General features: G+C 44.2%; 1 protein-coding gene across 1 annotated transcript in view; it reads left to right on the forward strand.

The window, feature by feature from the left end:
- VWC2L (von Willebrand factor C domain containing 2 like) overlaps positions 1-18,621 on the forward strand; it is a gene marked incomplete at both ends in the record, with an annotated part of 48,866 nt that overhangs the window by 11,132 nt on the left and 19,113 nt on the right. The window contains one exon of the mRNA XM_080631992.1: positions 7,296-7,425. Within this exon, the coding sequence (XP_080488118.1) occupies positions 7,296-7,425 (130 nt within the window). The remainder of the gene's footprint in view (positions 1-7,295; positions 7,426-18,621) is intronic.

Genomic DNA, 18,621 nt, shown 5'->3' on the forward strand with positions numbered 1-18,621 from the left:
TTTCCGTGACTGCACTTGTCTATAATCACTCACCAGATCATTTATTTGGGCAACTTTCCACCTATGGAAAACCCAAGTCGTTACAGTTCCTGTAGCATAATTGATGCCGTGTCTCCACTGTCTGGATGGATGACTTGTATTTTAAGTAAATGACGAAAATGAGTGAAATTTTTTGCCGGTGCAAGTTTTTGTATTGGCACACACACGAATGCACAAAAAATAGAGCCATTTACCAGACTTTTAACACAATTTAGATGGTTATTTATGCACTTATTTATGCTAATATGCTATGCACTTATTATTTATGCTAATAGCAAAGTGAGCTGCCCAGAAGAGAAATGGGCTGATGTCAATCTCCTCTTGAGGCAGAACTCCCTAGCTAACCCGTTCTCTGTAGTTTGGCACCTGCAGAATTTCTCAGTTAAAAGCTTCCCCTGAACTTGCCTGCAGTCTCTTGCTAACCTGGCTGAGATCGCAGGCAATTTCAGTAACAATCGAAATGATTCTAATTTTGACTTCAGGAATATCTTTGATGAATGCTATCCTGGTTTCTTTTTTATTCATCCCCCTTGGTTTATGACTTCCACCTCAGCCACAACGCGGAAACTGTTTTTGTCGCCCATTTTATTCATCAGGTCATTTTTAGCTTTCTTCCCTCTTTTGCTTCCTGCCAGTAAATTCACCACCTGAACCTGTAGCTACGAAAGTCGTTTCCGTCAGAATTGCCATTGTCCTTAGTGTCATTAAAAGTTACAGCTACTCTTGATGTGTAAGTGCCAAATTTGACAGAGTTCACTTTACATGGCTTTGCTTTTCGCACTGTTTTCTCTGCATAGAGCAGAATGCTGTCAGTTGAGCCTGAGAGGGGAGGCCGAGTGTGATATGAGTGCTGGCACACAGTCTCTTGAAAACTCAAAGATGGAGAGACTGTTAGCAGTGATGGTGTTTAGCTTTCCTTCCCTTGGAGTCCAGCACTGACAGGTGATGGGACATATCCAGTCCTTCCCGGGAACCCATAGGAAGGACATGCATGTGGGTACAGCTGGTGGATCTGGATCTAAGGCAAGGTACTGATAAGTGTGTGCAGAAGTACCAGGTTAGATCCATTGCATTCAAAACCACCTCGGCATCAGTAGAGATGGAGATGATGGCATCTCATTTAAAGGAGATGGGAGCTAACATGCTGATGAGTTTTGCAGTGGTATGAGGAGCCCTGGCATCTGCTCTGCATTTGCTCTAGTTGATGGTTGCTTGGGTTTCCATGGGGCTCAGAAAGCAAGCCCACTGGCTTAATTTCCTGGTTATGCAACACTTCAAATTCCAGTCAACCAAGCAGATTTCTCCAGTTGTTCTGCCCATATTGTAAATACCTGTTTGACTATGAAGAACATCACACGCCCCGATAGCAGGTCAGTTCCATTCAGCGGAAATACTTAGATTGTCTTCTACTATGTCTATTGTAACGTGATTAGATGGTTGTAAACACTTACATGAAGCTTTACAGTTTCCTTCCTCAGAAGAAATGTCAAGTATTTGTGATATAATAGTTGTAAAGTGTGTATTGCTCTGTAGTTGTTTGCTAGTAGCTGTGTGTAACTGATAAAGGGCTATTGTGCAGTAGTCAGACAGCATGAGGACATGGTCCTTAAGTGACCACTTCATGGGACCTTGTCGATGAGATAAGGTCTTCAAGGGTGATTATGGGACATTCTTGTACAAATACCCCCTTCAGGCTTAGCTGGAGAGTATAGAAAGCAGAGGGAAGAGAGCAGCCCAATAAATTCTGCTAACCGTATCTCAGAGTAGATTACTACAAGGCTACTGAGCAGCCTGGATGCTAGCTCCAGCAAAGATGTAAACCTTCTTCCATGAGGCTGAAAACTCAGGTATGAAGAAAATACCACACAATTCAGTCTCCTTTTGAAAAGGTGAGGAGAGGTCCAAAGTCTCAGGAGGTGGCTGTGCTAAACATGCCTGGAGGAAACGGGGAGCTGGCATCTAAATACATAGTGGGAAGCCTGAAGGAGTTACAGGTCTGTGTATAGTCTTAGACTACACAAGATCCACCGGCTCTTGGAATACTTACATACCAAGTAACACTTTGCTCTCAGAAGGCTGCCTGGAAAATGGGCACCATTTTCCCAGCTCCTGGAGCAGTATGAACCTCAAACCCCAAGTCTGAGAGAAGCCAGCTGGATTAATCACAGCTGACTGCAGGAGACTGCAGCCTTAAAACATGGTCTGGGATCTCTCCTGAGCTAGGTGATAGCCCACATACAGGACTGAAATGAGTGAGCTTGGAAGCAGCAGTTAGCCTGGTGAATGTGACAGCAAAGTGAAAACCGAGGAAAATTGCTTCTGATTGACAGAACAAACAGGTAAAGAAAAAGTATCAGTTGGATGTCATCTTCAGAGCTTTTTGTTTGTCTTAGGTAAATCACTCCTTTTCCACCTCTCTAGAGATGTTTGTGTAGAAGCAGCTAAGAGTAATTGACAAGCAGACATGCAGACAGAGGAGTCCTTATTGGAGGCAGGGAAGAGGGGAGCTGCAGTCTAATGTTTTGCATATATATGCTTCCTCCATTCACTCAAGAAGAATACTTACTACTCAGTAATAAGCTTTTGCAAGGCAATCTACATATTATAGAAGAGTCTTGCACAAGTTTGGGGAAGCAGAGCGGTGGCTTAGGGTGCTGTAGTTACGGAAGCTAAGGGTGAAGTTTAGTGTTTGGGACAAGAGGACTTCCGTGACAAATGAGATGGCTCAGATACAGTAAGCTTCTCGCAAGATCTTGCCTAGAATTATTTATGTGATTGTACCAGCTGCCTTGGTCTAAAGAAATGTTTGATTCAGATCTCTTCAGCTGTAGAAAAGCATAAAAGTAGGTTTTGAATCTGAGTTTTGAATTCAATTTTCCATTTGCTTTTCTCTACCTCTGGTAGAAGGGAAGAATGACGGTTTAGGCTATTTTCTGGAATAATTGTTTGCTCCTAGGATCTCTCTGTTTGTCCAGCAGTCCATCTGGGTACTTGAGGTCCTGCTGAAGCCCTCAAGTGTGCATCTCTCAGAGCTGTGGTATTTCTGTGAAACCTAGTAGCTGACTAAGGAAAGACCCACGTAGCACCCAGCTCTGTAAGAGAGGGATTCCCTTGTCACTGTGAGGAGTAGCTGGCTGATGTTAGCAGTCATAATTCCTGCATGTGCTGGCATTTGCTTCCAGAAAGAGGGTAAAAGTGGTGGGGAGCTTGTATGGGCATGAAAGTGAAGATTAGGATTGATACCCACATCTTGTTTGGCTTCCTCATTTCCTCTGCTCCGTGTGTATCTTGATTTTCTTTCTGTTTTCTTTGCTGCCTTTTTCGTTTGCTTGTTTATATCATCTGTCAAGTTTGTCATTACGTGTTCATGCACCCAAAATCTTTATTAGCCATGCGTATTCTCTGTTCTCTGTTTTAATTTTCCTTCCTTCCTTCTTCGTTAACAAACTGCTCATTGCAGATGTTTCCCATTTGACAGCACCTGAGACTTAGGTTTTCCAGCCACACAACCCATTGAGTCCTGACTCCTTCCTCTGGTAACCTTGCTGTGCAGGATGGGGCTATTCCCTGGTAGAAGCAGGGAGTGAACCTGACCTCCCAGCTGAACCTGGGGTCACAGTCCTCCTTGAGCTCAATAGAACAGAAGAGAAATAGAAGTTGAGCTGTGATCTTAGGTGTGGCTATAAACAGGGGTGGTCAGGGTCCACATCGTTGTGCTTATTTTAGTCTCTTTGAAGCAACTGGCCAAAGGAGAGGTGAATCACGGTCAGTGGTGAGACTAAGAAGGTCCTTTGTGCTCTGTGTCCCGCTTGATCTGCTGTCAAAAGCCCTTGAGTACGTATCTCCTTTCCACCAACTTAACCACGACAGGACCTTACGCTGAAAACAACATCAAAGACCGTATTTCCTCACTAGTTCTAAGGGTTAGTGCTGTCACCCCTGTTGTAAGTAAAAATTGGGTAAAAGGAGTTTCAGGTGCTTTGCACCAGTTTTCCCAAGTCAGAATGCTGTACTGATACCTTCTACAAAAGGACCTAGTTTGCTTCTCAGGTTTTAATGATAGATTTACTTCTTAAAATACACCTTGAACAGTAAGGGACTGTGCAATTGTGTGGACATGTATCCATGTTATGGCCAGGCACTGTGAACATCCTTCCCTTAGGATCATGGTGAGAGGAATGTCTCTGCACCAACATCACTTAAAATCCTTCCTAACAAATCCTTCCCTAGAGAGTCTTCTAAGAGATTATTCTGCCTTGGACAGGTGGAGTGAATAAATCATCTTACAGTCCAAGCTTTTTACGATCCTTTAATCTTAACCCTTCTTCCAGAATATCGGTTTAAGAGACCAGTAAAGCATTTGCACTGTCTGTGTGGGAATGGCATAGCCTCTGTGCCCTCTCTCCTTCACACTTCAGGAATCCTCCATGGTTTTTCGACCTGGGTTTTCAGTAAGGATGAGAGTTTCTTCTCAGGAACTGGTGTCACCCAGCGTTTGAACTTCAGTGGCTACAAAAGTGTAAACCACTGCTTTTCCATGGGGGATAAATCTTTAAACAATGAGTCAGGAAACAAAACTGTGGGACATCTTTCACTGATTCCCAGTTTGTCATTTGCTGTTTGGTCTGTGTTCTGCTTACAGAAATAAATAGAGGACTTTCTTGGCCAATGTCCCATAATTGTTCCACGAGAAGGGTAGCTACAGGGAAATTCTTAGCTGAGCCCACAGTAAAAAGATGCTCAATCCGTGTGCTTGGTGTAAAGTCCTTTTGAAAAGGGACTCAGATGTCTGCACATCTGAGACGTTTATAAACTAAGTGGTCAGGAAGGCTGGAGTCTCCCATGGAGGTGAGGGCTGAGTAAGAGCCGTGGTAAGGCTGGGTGGCAAGTGAACGGAATGGTCAGATAGAGGAAGATCTTGGAGGTAAGACCAAGTAGCTTGACCTTGATAAGATGGGGAAGAGGAGGTGGGTGAGAGGAGTCTTCTTGTTCTGCCAGAGCAGACTTTTTGTTTGCTGCCTGTTGCTTGTACCACCGAGGTGTCCTTTCCTTCTTCAGTTGTGTGCAATTCTTCCCTCTTGAAAAGCTGCTTTCAGTGTCAAGCAACCTCATGGTCTATTACAGAGTCATTTTCATGTTACACCAACAACGCAAAAGCAAAAGATGTGAATGTCATGTCTCATTTACTCAGTTGCAGAGTCGTTCAGGGCCATCTTCTACTTGTGCTGATCATCTTTAAGCCATAGATGGGCTGCAGTGCTGGAAATGCATCATGTATTTCTTAGCATTGCAGCCACTGTCGTAGTGAAGATGGGGACAAGTCCTGAAGGATACATGAGTGAAAGCTTCCGCAAATCACAAGATCTAGTTCTACTGCTCCATATAATTAGCGATTAAAATGAGTAAAAACAAAGCAGCAATTTTCTTATTGATCCCTCAGCAAATAGTTTTATTTTCTTCTGTATTGTTTCTTCTTATTAAATAGCCTTGAATAAGAAATGTCAGTCAAGTGAATTTAGATTCCTGGTGCTTCAGACAGAAATCAAAGCAGGATTGAATGAGAGAAGATAATTAGAGAGAGGAATTCCACCTCCACAGACTTCTTCCCTTGCTCGAGGAGTGCTGATTTTATCTAAATTGCCAAAGCTGTGAGCAGATGAGGGGTGATGGGAATTATAGACTGCAGACGCTGAGACAAAGCAAGGGAAGCTTCAATTAGTGCGTTTTAAGGTAGAAATGAATTTCCTGGGAATAAATTATTTGACTCAAAACATACGGAGCTTCTTAGAGGTGAACTGAAAAGCTTTTTACCTGCCAGAACCAGAGTTCACATGTTGTATCTGTCTGGTAGAAATGAGTGGCCCATCACTGGCATATGAAGCACATGAGGATGAATTCTCCTTTCCTTGGCATCTCTTTATTTTAATATATATAGAGAGAGAAATTCTCATTTCTGCAGATTCCCATCAATGCAACAGAAAGAAGATTTTTTTCAATACCCACATTTTCTTTATCACTAACATTAAGCGTCAGTGATCGACCTACAATTGCTGAGGAACTGGGAATTGCCTATTGAACGTACAGGTACTGATAGGAAGTGATTTTCCTTTCAGATTCTCCTCTTATTCTCCTTTCTCAGCTCTGTTGTCATCCTTTCATCACGCTTGCACACACGTAGGACACTGTGAACCTGAAGAAATTGACCTTTACATTTTTCAGGAGATTTCCATAGCTTTTTGAAGGGTGAGAGTGTGACAACTCTCTGTTACTGAGAGGCGGATAGAGATTCCTGTTTGAATTGATGGAGCTGAAACGGAACCATTTAGCTGAATGTTTTAATTCAGAACTCCCTGACTTCAGCAGAATTATTCAAGCTCTTAATTACTCAGCAGAATTATTCAAGCTCTTTGCGTATTCTGTGTGAGGCAGTTGCTCACAAACCCGGTTGAAACAGGCAAAACTGGGGCCAGGACCAGATCTAATGGTTATGTTATGGGAGTGCTTACGGACCCCTGATACAGGTACTGCACAAGCACAGAATAAAATGGTTTTGCCCCTCCAAGAACAACACTATTCTCCTCTGTTCTGGAAAGTGGGAATGTAAGCACATTGAGAGGCTGGCAAACGGACAGGCCACCCCAGCAGCACCTTTCCAACAGCTTGGGGTTTGCTGGTAATGGCGGTCTACATGAGATATGAGTATGCCCTATCCCTGGAAGTGTTTAAACAGGTTGGACGGGGCTTGGAGCAACCTTGTCTAGTGGAAGGTGTCGCTGCCCATGGCAGGGCATTGGAACTGGATGATCTTAAAGTCCTTTCCAACTCAAACCATTCTCTAATTCTGTCATCTGGAAAATTGCCCTGTCCTCCCTTCCTGGGATGAACCACCACTCATGATCTTCCAAAAATCCTCCTGTGCTCCCAGCCAAATACATAAGATAACAACAAGTGGGTTAGAGCAGAGGGATGACCTAGTGGTTTCCGCTCAGTCTTTTTAACAAAGGAACCTCATGAAAGCTAAAACACCCCACGCCTGCTCTGGGAAAACAAGTATCCTGTTCGCTGGTTTGTCTGATGTTCCAGTTGCCTATTTCAGATGTTGCTATTTTGTCCTATAGGTTAATTTGTATTACCCATGATGAATGAATGCAGTCAAGAGGTATTGAACGCTAATGTGTTTATCTTATGGCAAGATAGAAATGTTGCAAATTTGTGAGCTACAGGAGGAAATGGGCTAATTTTAGATTTGTTCCTAGCCCTCGCCATGCGAATGGTGTCGCTGCGAGCCCAGCAATGAAGTTCACTGTGTTGTAGCAGACTGCGCAGTTCCCGAGTGTGTCAACCCAGTCTATGAACCAGAACAGTGTTGTCCTGTCTGCAAAAATGGTAAGAAAGTACTGTGTTGGCTTTAACAAACAGACATAAAGGAAACAGTTTATTAAAATGTTGTTACTGATGCATCACCAGGAGATTTGCTTCCATCGGCACCGGGTAGCGGTGGGGCTGTTACTTCCACTTGTGCCTGGGCTTCATGTACAAGGTGGCAACTGTGAAAACTAAGGCTGCCCTTGCTGGCCCGTATCTTCTCATTGAAGCTGATGGGATTGCTGACTTAAGTAAGGCATTACAGGGTTGAGCCCTGGTATCAGAGATAGTCGCTTCATGTTTTTGCTTTTTTCTCATAAGTAGTCTAACGTGAAATCAAGTATATGATTAAAAAGAGAGTTTCTGTCCCTAAGTTAAGAAACCAATTATTATTACCTAAAACTAGGGGAAAATTCACAGAAATTAATGGCAAAACTTCCATTGGAGCTGGTAAGACACCCACCAAGCCTCTAACATTGTTAGTTGTGCTGGAGCCTGTGTAGTGTTGGCCCCCATTGTCCTGCTGAAAAGATGTAATGAATTGGAGTCTATTATAGCAATACTTTCAAGAAAGGTTTTGGGATAACTGAAAGTACCTCTTCAAAACATAAATCTGTTTCCAAGAAGGTCTCCCCAGTCTTGTACCACAGCCTGTATGCACATATGTCTCTGGAGAAACACCTTTCTAGTGCACATATGAAGAGAGATTAAAAGATGAGCTAGCATCACATAAACATCTTCATGGCTTTCTTGACATATAAGAAATAGCTACTTAGTCTCATCTTCTTGTGATTGGAATTCACTGTCCGTATATATTTCCTCTTACATACATCACCACTGCTGGATAAGAGTAATGGGTGCTTTTGGATCTAAATGAAAATGTTTACAAAGAAATAACATTTTCAACACATTTTCTGCTCTTTAAGATACAGAAAAAGCAAAGAGTTGGAAATGCAAAATATTTTTACTAAAGGAATTGGCATAAATAATTCTGTTCTGGAAAATTGTACCCAAAATACTACTTGTAACCTTGAGGTTTATATTAAACAATTATTTTTACGCAAAAGTATTTTAAAAGGTTTTCATTTAGAGCTTTATGTTTCTGTTGAAAAGCAGAAAATGTTCACGGGAAATGTCATTGGGTTGTTGTTGTTGATGAACTTCAGAGAAAAGCTGCGTTAACCAGCTCTGTCCACCACCTTCACGTATGGCCCACTGCGCTTGGGTGTGAGGTTTCCCATCCCACTCAACAAGATTGATGTCTTGGGTTGATGACTGAGAGGGGTAACAGTGGCCATTGCCGTGCCTGTCACCACAGTTCAGATTCATTTACACCCAAACAAATGCCTCTTGTGTGTGTTTGGCCTCTGCATTCCCATCGTGTACAGGCTGCCATGCTGAATGCCCCTCATTTACAGTGGCAGCACTTGGCGATTCCTTCCCATCTGGTTTGCGTCACATGAATCCAGCCTGTGAGCAGGCTTCCCAGGAAAGCAGACTCAAAAGGTGGCTTCACACAGGTCCAGGAGCTGCTGGATTTCCCTACCAACACTTCAGCACCATGACCACTTCCTCTGATAACCAGACTCCCCGACTTCGGGGGTTGGTGGCTTTCTGTGTTGTAGTCCCCAGCATATCTGGTGACCAGGAAAGGGCATCATCTTTCTCCTAAAAAAAATCAGAGTGCCCATATAACAAGGAGGAAAGGGAAGGAAGCAGCTCCTTCTGATGGGAATGAGGATGGGAGGACAGAAAGAAAATCAGACACCTGGTGAAGAGGCTCCAGGGCACAGTGTAGTGATTGGAACTAGAAGCCAGGAGGCTTCCTCCATGGTTTTGCTGAATTTCTCCACTCCTCTCTTCGCTCATCTGTCGGAGGTATAGATATAAAATTGTCTGAAAACTATTTTAGGCAGGGAAGTATTTCTCACCATCCTCTTAAGAGCAGCCTGTATGCCTTAGGGATCCTGACCTCTGGGGCCAGGGAGACCAGGGCTTGCAGCAACAGCTCCAGCAGCTCCCTTCATCCATCCAACAGTGATGGATGAAGGCGAGAGGCAGTGCAGTGGCGTGGCTGTTCCTTGGGGAGTGCTGTGGAGGAGAGCTGACTGCTTTCTTCCATCCCATCCTAGCTGTAGGTATGAAAACCCCCAGCTGGCAGGGCTTCCTGCTCCTCCTGCACAGCTGGAGCTGACTGGCCAGTGCTTGTAGGTTTGGCGTTAATCCTTTGCAAATGAAATTAAATCATTCACACGATGTTAGAAGTCAGTAGGCACCAACATAGTCTCCATTGTCAGGGGGAATCTGATGGGCAGATTTTGTTACTGCTCTTGGATGTGGCTCCAAGTGTGGCTCAAACCCTTTGCCTCCCTCTAACGTTTTGGGTACTTCATGTGAAAGAGTAACAGACGTTGCTATGTCTTTTACCCCTCTGAATCCCTCTGACACTACCTAATGAATGAGGATCGCAGTGCTTTAAGCTGTCTAGTCATCTTGAGACCAGAATATTATCTTTCAGCTCTCTGCTGCAGCCAGCCAATTAAAGCTCAGTTTCACAAATGCATGAAGATAACAAAAGCTGACAGACCCACTTAAATGACTGAAAATCCTTTTCTTTCTTTTTCTCTTTTTAATTTGTTTGTTTTTTTCCTTCAGTCCCGTAGCTTTTGCTTTCTCCCTAAGTGGTGAAGGCAGTTACAGTGCCGTGTTCCAGTGTGATGAAAAGATTTTAGCTTCGTCTCAGTCCCTGCGGTCATCATTTTAGACTGGCAAACAGGAGAGCTCAAGGGATACAACTTTTAGTTAATCCCTAGAACAACATGTAGTGCAAATCCTCATTCCAAAAGCTGCTCCTTAAAGTTTTGGTAAAGATCTTCATTTTAGGTTAAAACACAACCCTGCGTTTGCTGCACTCTGCTTCTTGTTTAGCTTTTGCTGCCATTAATGGAAGAATAATTTCCTCTCAATACATTCAGATAGATTTTCACACCTTTCTTAATTATGTCTTGCCAAGGGCAAAAGTGCTGTGAAGCAGTGAGTGCTGGAACATTTTGCCCAGAGAAGCTGTGGCTGCCCCATCCCTGGCAGTGTTCAAAGCCAGGTTGGACACAGGGGCTTGGAGCACCCTGCTGTAGTGGAAGGTGTCCCTGCCCGTGGCAGGGTGGTTGGAACTTGATGATCTTCAGGTCCTTTCCAACCCTAACTATTCTATGATTCTATGATAACGCAAACATCTGTTGAATCTAACATACCTGACCTGAAGATACATAAAAAGCCAATACCAATTTTCCTCCCCCTACCATCATTTAAGAGCAGTCTGGACAAGTGGCTTTGGAGATTTATTCCTTACTGTCAAAAGAAATAGAAGTGTTATCTTGTGCTTCACTAAATGCTGTAGCTCATGCAAAGCTGGCTCTGCTTTCAAGAAGTACTGCGTTACATGTGGAGCAGGCGCTGGGAAGCTAAAATCTGGGGGTGAAGGGGAGAGAGGATGTTTTCTTCTCCGTGTCCCATTGTCCAGTTTGTCAGAGTAGATTTTAAGGTCAGTGGCTCCTGATGACATGCAGCGTTTCTGTCATGGAGATGAAAGGTCACTGGATTTCACTTTTCCTGGTAGTGGCAGACTGCAGAATTATGGCCCCGAGTTGTTACTTCGAGTCATTGTGACTTCTCCAGACAAAAGTATGTCAGCTATTGTTAACTCTCTCCTCTGCAGGATCTAAAACTTGCCTGTCACTGTCAAAATCAAGCTCAGTGCTGCTGCCATCTGTCTGTGCTATCCCTCCTGCCCCCAGGTTCCCCTGCAGTTCACTGAGAACATCCATCCACTCTGCTTACACCAAAGCCTGTGAGAGCAAAGATCCCCCATGTAGTCCCCATGCTTCTGGGTCCAGGGTCGTAGTGCTGTTAATCATAACTCCTCTCAGTCTTCTCACCTGACCCCGAACTCTTCGTTTCCAAACCTCTGCTTTTCTCTTCCCATGAATTCATCAGCCACTGAGGGCTGAGCCTCGTTGTTGATGGGACGTGTGGTTTTTAAAGCCTTTCCTTACACATCACTGCAAGGTGGCCCTTTATGTTTCCCTCAACCCTTTGGACATGGTCTGGCAAGGACGCAGGATGCAGGAATGGGAGGGGATCCCCAGTGTATCATCATTTGCGTCGCTTAATCTGGTTTAATCTGTGATCCAGATTAAATGGGTTCCTCTTCTTTGCCAACTGCAAACAACTCTCACCTACTGCTGTGCACAAAGGGAGAAATCCATTGTTTCACCTTCCCCTGTGCTATTCGTTCAGAGCCAAAGAGCGCCCAGCATGCCCTTTCTGAGGAGGTGAGTACATGTGCTCCAGCAGGGAGTTCCCCAGTTGGTCTTGGAGGTCCCTCCTCTAATGCCGTGCTGAGTTAGTGACACACTGATCTTTGCCCACTGCTCTTAGAGGAGCTCAGTTTCATGCTGCTTTGCATCCATCCATTGTTTGCTGCTCCTTGGAAGAAAAACCAGATGCAATTTCAAATTAGAGGCCTCCCAGCTGCTTGGGGAAAGGCTGGAGGTAAGTGGAGGCAAGGGAGGGGCAGCACAGGGCTCTCAGCAACCCACGTTCTCCTGATTTTACGAAGTGCTCCTTCAGAATCGTACCCAAAAATGAGCTCAACATTAGCAAAAATTCGCCATCCTGGGGGATTTTATGGCACAGCTGTGTCAGGGAAATTAATTCAAAAATTCTAACAAGTGCCACAATAGAATTGTTAACTTCTCCTCTCCAAAGTGTGAAATTCTTTTCAGAGCATTTCGAAGGCGCCTTCACCCATTTACACATACATTAACACCGTTGCTAAAGTAGACTTTTGCTGTGGCACTTCCATTTTCTTGAGGGATGAACAGAATAAGCATTATAAATTTCTGTTTGGGGATCTGGTTTTACTTCTAGTTTAATTTTTGTTGCCACTGGTTATCAACGAAAGAATCCTTTACCCAACAAGACAGATAAAAGCGAACGTGTCTACAATGAAATACTTCCTGGCAAGTGTGCTTACTCACGTTAGCATGGGCTTCTGGAGACATTTGTGATGAAATACTGGGCAGCAGGAAGATGTTTCATAGATATTCTGTTGCTGAGTCTTTAATTAAAGTTCTAAATTATCACAGTTGATACAGATTTCAAAGTAGACTCTGATCCTGCCCTCCGCACACAAGTAAAAGATCCCTTTGACCTTCAGCAGATTTTATCTTGGTAAAAAAGCATGTATGCAAGCAAAGCTCTTATGGGTATTTAATATGCTATAAATATTAATAATTCCATACAAATGTCTTCATCTTTGAGGCCGTAAACACAAAAGTGAGTAAACAATAATTTATTTCCGTGCATAGAAAGCCACATTTTACCTAAGCTTCTCCCTTAATCTATTGAGAATCCAAACTTGCTGCTCATTATTTCTCTGTTAGAGTTAATTTGCAATAAGCATTCTGTGCCCCAGCCTGTTCCTTCCATAACAGTGGGTTTTGCCCGGAAAACCCCCAGGGATTTTCCCAGCCTGTCTATGCCGAGGGCAGCCTTTGCTTTAGCAAACAAATACATGCTACATATGTCCCGGAGTGAATTCCGCATGCAGTGGCAAAAATGTTATACTCTGCAGAGTAACACCCAGGGGCTGACCTTCAAGGCTGCCTTTTCCTAGCAGAGGGCTATGTAGAAATGCCTTTCTTCTAGTGGGAGATTTTTGGAAGCTCCTAAAAGTTAAAGGGGTGTCCCTTTGGAAGAGCTCTGCTGTGGACAGCGGAGGGAAGTTGATGCAGTCCTGAGGTCAGGCTGTTCCCATCCTGCCCAGCCACACGCCGGGTGAAAACTGGTTCAGGAACTTCATTTCCATTCATAAGTGAAGCAAGGTTAGTAGTGAATACCACTCAAGTGGGTAGACCTCCCAGGAAAATCCAGATGCTGCCAAAGGAGGTGTTGGGAATGCAGTCCATGGACAGGGCTCTTCCTTCCAAATCAGGAAGGCAAGCAAATCGATTCCCTGGTATTATCTTAGGGAGTGTTTATTTTGCAACACCCTTTGGGATTTGGAGGGATATAAAGCTCCATATAAATGTAAATTATTTATTGTATTTTAGGTGAACGCAGTGGATTAAAAGTGCATGTTATTAACCAATATTGACAAAAAGAACTTTCCCACATGGTCTCTTTTGTTCCAAATTATCAGCTATCTTGAAAAGTGCCAAGATTTTAATACCGAATAATCCAGTGCCTGGATATTAAGTTACCTGTGCTTCAATGCATAAGTAGAGCTTGTTATTTATGTGCAAGATGTGGATCACTGACTCTGCAGGTCATTGTTTTGGAAAGCATCTGCCTCTAACATGATCAGTGACAAAAAAATCAATGAAGTGTGGAAAAATTGCTAAAAGTTTGAGGAAAAAAACAGGAAGGTTTTGGGGAGAGGATGTTTTCTTGGCCATTTGATTATATACAACTGTTGCAGGATAAAGGTGACACAGAAAATGTGGCAAGAGGATGAGAGAAGACTTCATGTTCATTTATGTTTTGGAAAACAGTGGTTTGGAGCCATGGGGAAATTCCTTTAGAGAAAGAACCCAACTAAATAAAATTCCTCTTCTAATTTATTTCAGGAATTCCTGAAATGGCCAGATTTTAAGATTGCAGTTAAAACCCCTTCAGTCAAAGTCTATGCAATATGCTGATTGGTTGTGCAGATGCAAGTTGAATATGACCAGCCAAGAAGATGTATCCCCCACGCCGGACTTTGCTGGACTCCACAATCCTCTTCAAAGGTCCCAGAGACCGAAGTTGGTAGCCTAGCATAGCAGCATCACCCTTCGTTCTTGGTGGACAAAGCATTCATGGCAGCCAGACAGGTTTTTGGGTACTTTGTTGACCCCACCACCCCATTCAGATCTCTGAGTGGTCACAGGAAGGACCTGCTCCTCCTCAGGCAATGCTTGCCCAGCGCATGGAGGCTGGTGGTTGTGTCATGGCTGACTCCTTAGTACTGCTGTGCTGGTGCAAAAGTGCCACCCGTAATCAGGAGTCATCTTCCAGTTTTGCAGAACCTGTAGAAGCCATCTGAACATTGCGATGACAGAGCCCAGAGCACCAAGACTTTGTGGCCAGCTGTGAAAATCAATGGTCTTGGAAGGCTGAATACAGAAGAAAATTCCTGAGACTACAAAGGATGCATTTTTGGTGGTTTGACAGCCAATGTTCTTTGTATTTACCAGAAGGAATGTAAACTGTGGTGCCCTATTAGATCAATTAAAGGGCTGATTTGATTACCAACAGAGGGGAAAGAAGGATCAATTTAAACAGTGGTACAAGATCACGACTGAAAACAAGGTGGTATATTTGGCCATGAAGTCACCAACCTGACAAAATGCTTCAGTACTTACTTCACTGTTCCTTGAAAAGTGTCATTTCCTCGAAGTTGGTTTTCAGTGGAGCTCATTCACCTCCATCACTCTGGGCCAAGTGATTAAAGGCATGTAGATGCTGAATTAGCTGATGAGAGTTAGGTACATAAGCACTTGTCAAGGGCTAGCTCCTCCATTGCTTTTGGAAATCTCAGGCAGTTGGATTTATCTGGATGCTTAAATGTCCTGCTAACTCAAAACTATGCCCTGCTCCCCGTGGACACAGCTGTTTGAAGAGTCATCTAATAATGGTGAAAAGCTTTGGAAAGGTATATGAAGGTTACACCTTCCAAAACTGGTCATCCTGGTGCGTTGAGGAGGACTGAGTTGAATCTGGCACCTCCTGAAGTTTAGAAGGAGAGACTAAAAGAGGCAAGTGAGAGGAAAAGCCTTTAGAGAACCAAAAATACATGAACTGAACAGTGCTTAATGTGATTAACTCCATCACACAGCTCAATGCTCACACAGAGTAGAAGCTGCTGTACTGTGTAGCCTCAGAGTGACAGGGATGCTGGCAGGAAAAGCTCCATTCAAAGAGTGCTGTGTAGGGAGCCAGCAGGACAGGAGCCCCCTTCGACTCAACATGTCCATCTGCATGCTCACAGGTCAGCTAATCCTTCCCAAGCATTTGTGGTCTCTTCCTCTGCCCAGGAAGCAAGCACAGGATAATTCACATATTAAACAAGGCGGAAGAAGACTGCCAGACAGCCAAAAGCCATATAGGAGCTGAAAGCCACTATCCTGCTTATGTACCCCAGGCCCTAACCATGTTTCCATGCTTTCATCCCAGTAGAGTTCAAAATGAATGTTTACAGGCACCCTAAGGGGGAAGGGTTTGGGAGGATTATGAGAAGTCATTTCTTGGATGAGACTTGCTCCAAAGCTCTCATTGAGCAGACACAGCTCACAGAGATGTGGGAAGCATGTTACATGATCTCTGCATTGCTCTTTAAGCTCAGAAATATTTATGAAGAAGCATTTGCTCATCGGTGATTGCTTCTCCTTGGGAAAATGTTGCTGAAATTGGTGTGCACAAGCCTATGGCAGTGGTAGTTCCAAGATCCACTACAATCACAATAGTAGCTTGTAGAGCAGGGGGTGGGTTTGGGGTTTTGGGGGGGGGAAGAGTTCCTAGATTCAGGCTGGGAAACCAGGTTCCTTTTGCAGAACACAAGCAGCCCGAGTAGGACTGAAATTAAAGCAGGAATGGGGATGTGGTGTAACTTGAAAGACCAAAAGTGATGTTATTATCCAATTACTTTGCTGTAAGCCATTTTGCTGCAAGAGAAGCCTAAAGCCAAATCCTGAGTACGTGTCACTTGGTGTAACGCCGGCTGTGTTGTTTTACTGTGATTTGCTCTAGCTGAGGATCTAACCTGAAGGAGCTAATATCTGTGTGACTCACAGGCACATTGCAGGAGGCTGGGGTGTTTTGCATGGTCAGGCTTTCTAAAAGGATTAGAGATGGGTTTGCTTTTGCTGCTCTAGAAGGTTGGGATTATTAAGCATATCTGTATGAGAAGAGTGGCAGGCTCTGTCTTCATGTATTTCTAATTTAATGAATGTTTAATGCTTCTTTTATTGGAGCCTACATATATGTAGAGTAGAGGACTTGAACAAGGGGTTGACTTATGTCAAATGATTGATGTTTGAGCTGCTCCTTTTACATGAAATGCAGACTTTACAGAGCAAAGAGACTGTAATGAAAATATGAATTAAAGATTAGAGCTAAGCAAGTCTGAGAAAACTTAGAATTAAAAAAGGCACTTAGAAGTTTTCTCCTCCTGCTTCCTTTCCTTCCCTCCACATATCTGTGTCTCTGTCCTTTGGAAGGGTCCTGTATTTCAAGCGTCTCTCTTACACCTACGCACCTCTGCAAAGGAAATCGGTGGAGTAATCTCATTCTGGGTATTACTGTATGTTTGCACATCATCCTAGCCTGTTACGCTTGCCAACTCACCAATTAGTTCAGCTAGAGAGACTAAAAAGCATTTTTAAGGTGCGTTTTTCATCATCTCTATCCCTGATCTGCTGTCCAGAGCTCCTGGACAGAATGAAAACAAGTGCAAGTTTGGTGGAACCATTTGCCAGAGAGACTCATAGTTTGTTACAGCATGTCCAGGTGAGGGTAAAAGAATGTTCTTTATACATGGCAGCGATACTGCTGTGTGACAGTGGTTGAGCTGTGCTGCCTGAGAAGGTTCCTATAGGGCAGTCTTGAGGCTGGTACAGTGCCAAGCCTGCAAAGAGATACTGCTTGTCCCTGTTGTCCAGAGACTCTCTTCTGCCCATAATCATCAGCATCTATTCCCTTCCACCCCCCTTGGCCCACTCCTCTCCCTCTCGGTTAACTGTCTTCATACTCTGGCTTTCCACAAGGGCTTTGAGCTCTCGGTGCGATCTACAAGCTCAGCACCAGGGCATTGCTCCTGCAGCATGAAGCTTTTCTCACCTCACTTCCTGTAGCGCAGGCTGCAAAGAACTTGGCTGCTTAGGGAGGTAATGTCTTGCTTTCTGTGTTTGTGTTTAGAAAACCCTTCTGCAACATCAGTCTGAATTAATACCTAAGACACAAGAGCTTAGGCTTAGTCATCAGCAAATAAAAGCCCAGTGGAAAAGAGGAAGTGATGCTGCTTTCTTTGCTTTGGCTGATTGGGTTAGTGTGGTTCAGTTCCTTGTGCCTCTGGCTATATTGGTACAGCTAAATAAAAGAGAGTTGGGCAGAGAACTCACCTATGGGACCCTGACTGTCAGCACTTCGTAATGGGTGGCACACCTAAGTTGCAGCAGTCACCCAGTGCTGTTTTAGCAGGCTTTGTGTGCTCCGCCGCCCAACTGTGTCTTCACGTCTTCACCCTAACCCAGATGCTAAGGGACCCTCACCCCGCTGGGCTGCAGGGCCACCCTCCTGCTCGCTCAGGCACAAAAAAATCCATACAAAATAGTTACACCTTAGGATGAAGAGGGCACCTCCTCATGTGCCTTCTGGAGGAGGCCCAAGGAGAAGTGCCATGTGGTGAGGATGTGGCCAGATTGTGCCATGTAGCATTAGAGCCAGAGGAGAGTCTCATGCCCTGTTTCATTTTGCAGTATGGGTGAGCTCTCTGAGTCCCTCCACAAGAAATGCTGCCGCTGAACTCTTACCCCTTATTATTTTTGCCTCCAGAAGTGCTGAGCCATCAGGAGACATCGTGTGTTGAGACATGAGGTGCAGAGCTTACACATGAAACAGGGACTGGGGAGGAGAGAAGGCAGGGAGAAGGGCAGTGCTGCACCCCAGGTGATACCATAGGTCATTAGCAAAGACAGTCCCACGATCCTCCTACCTTCTGTGTCCTGAGGACATCCTAGTTTTTTGCTGGACGGAAGGAACCTGTCCTTCGGGGGTGAAGGTATGTACTAAGTGGGTCTCATTGCAAAGCATGGTCACTCTTAGCCGCCCTGTGTCAGCATGCCTGTATTCCTTATAATTTCTTGTTGTGCACAGGTTCTTGAAACTTAAAAACCTAAAAATCAGAATTTGCTCATGGTAGAAACTCAGAAAATCAGGCTAAAAAACCCTTCGAAGCAGTGTGGAAAACACAACAGACTGGCAGTCTTATTAGGGATTCCTGGCAGTGTTCAAGGGCAGGTTGGATGGGGCTTGAAACAACCTGGTCTAGTGGAAGGTGTCCCTGCCCATGACAGGGGGTTGGAACCGGATGATCTTTAAGGTCCCCTCCAACACAAATCACTGTGTGATTCTGTGATTCTGACAAACAGAGTTAAATCTGCCTTATCTGCGATGAGC

The sequence above is a fragment of the Psittacula echo genome (genome assembly GCF_963264785.1).
Source record: "Psittacula echo genome assembly, chromosome: 20".
Classification (NCBI taxonomy): domain Eukaryota; kingdom Metazoa; phylum Chordata; class Aves; order Psittaciformes; family Psittacidae; genus Psittacula; species Psittacula echo.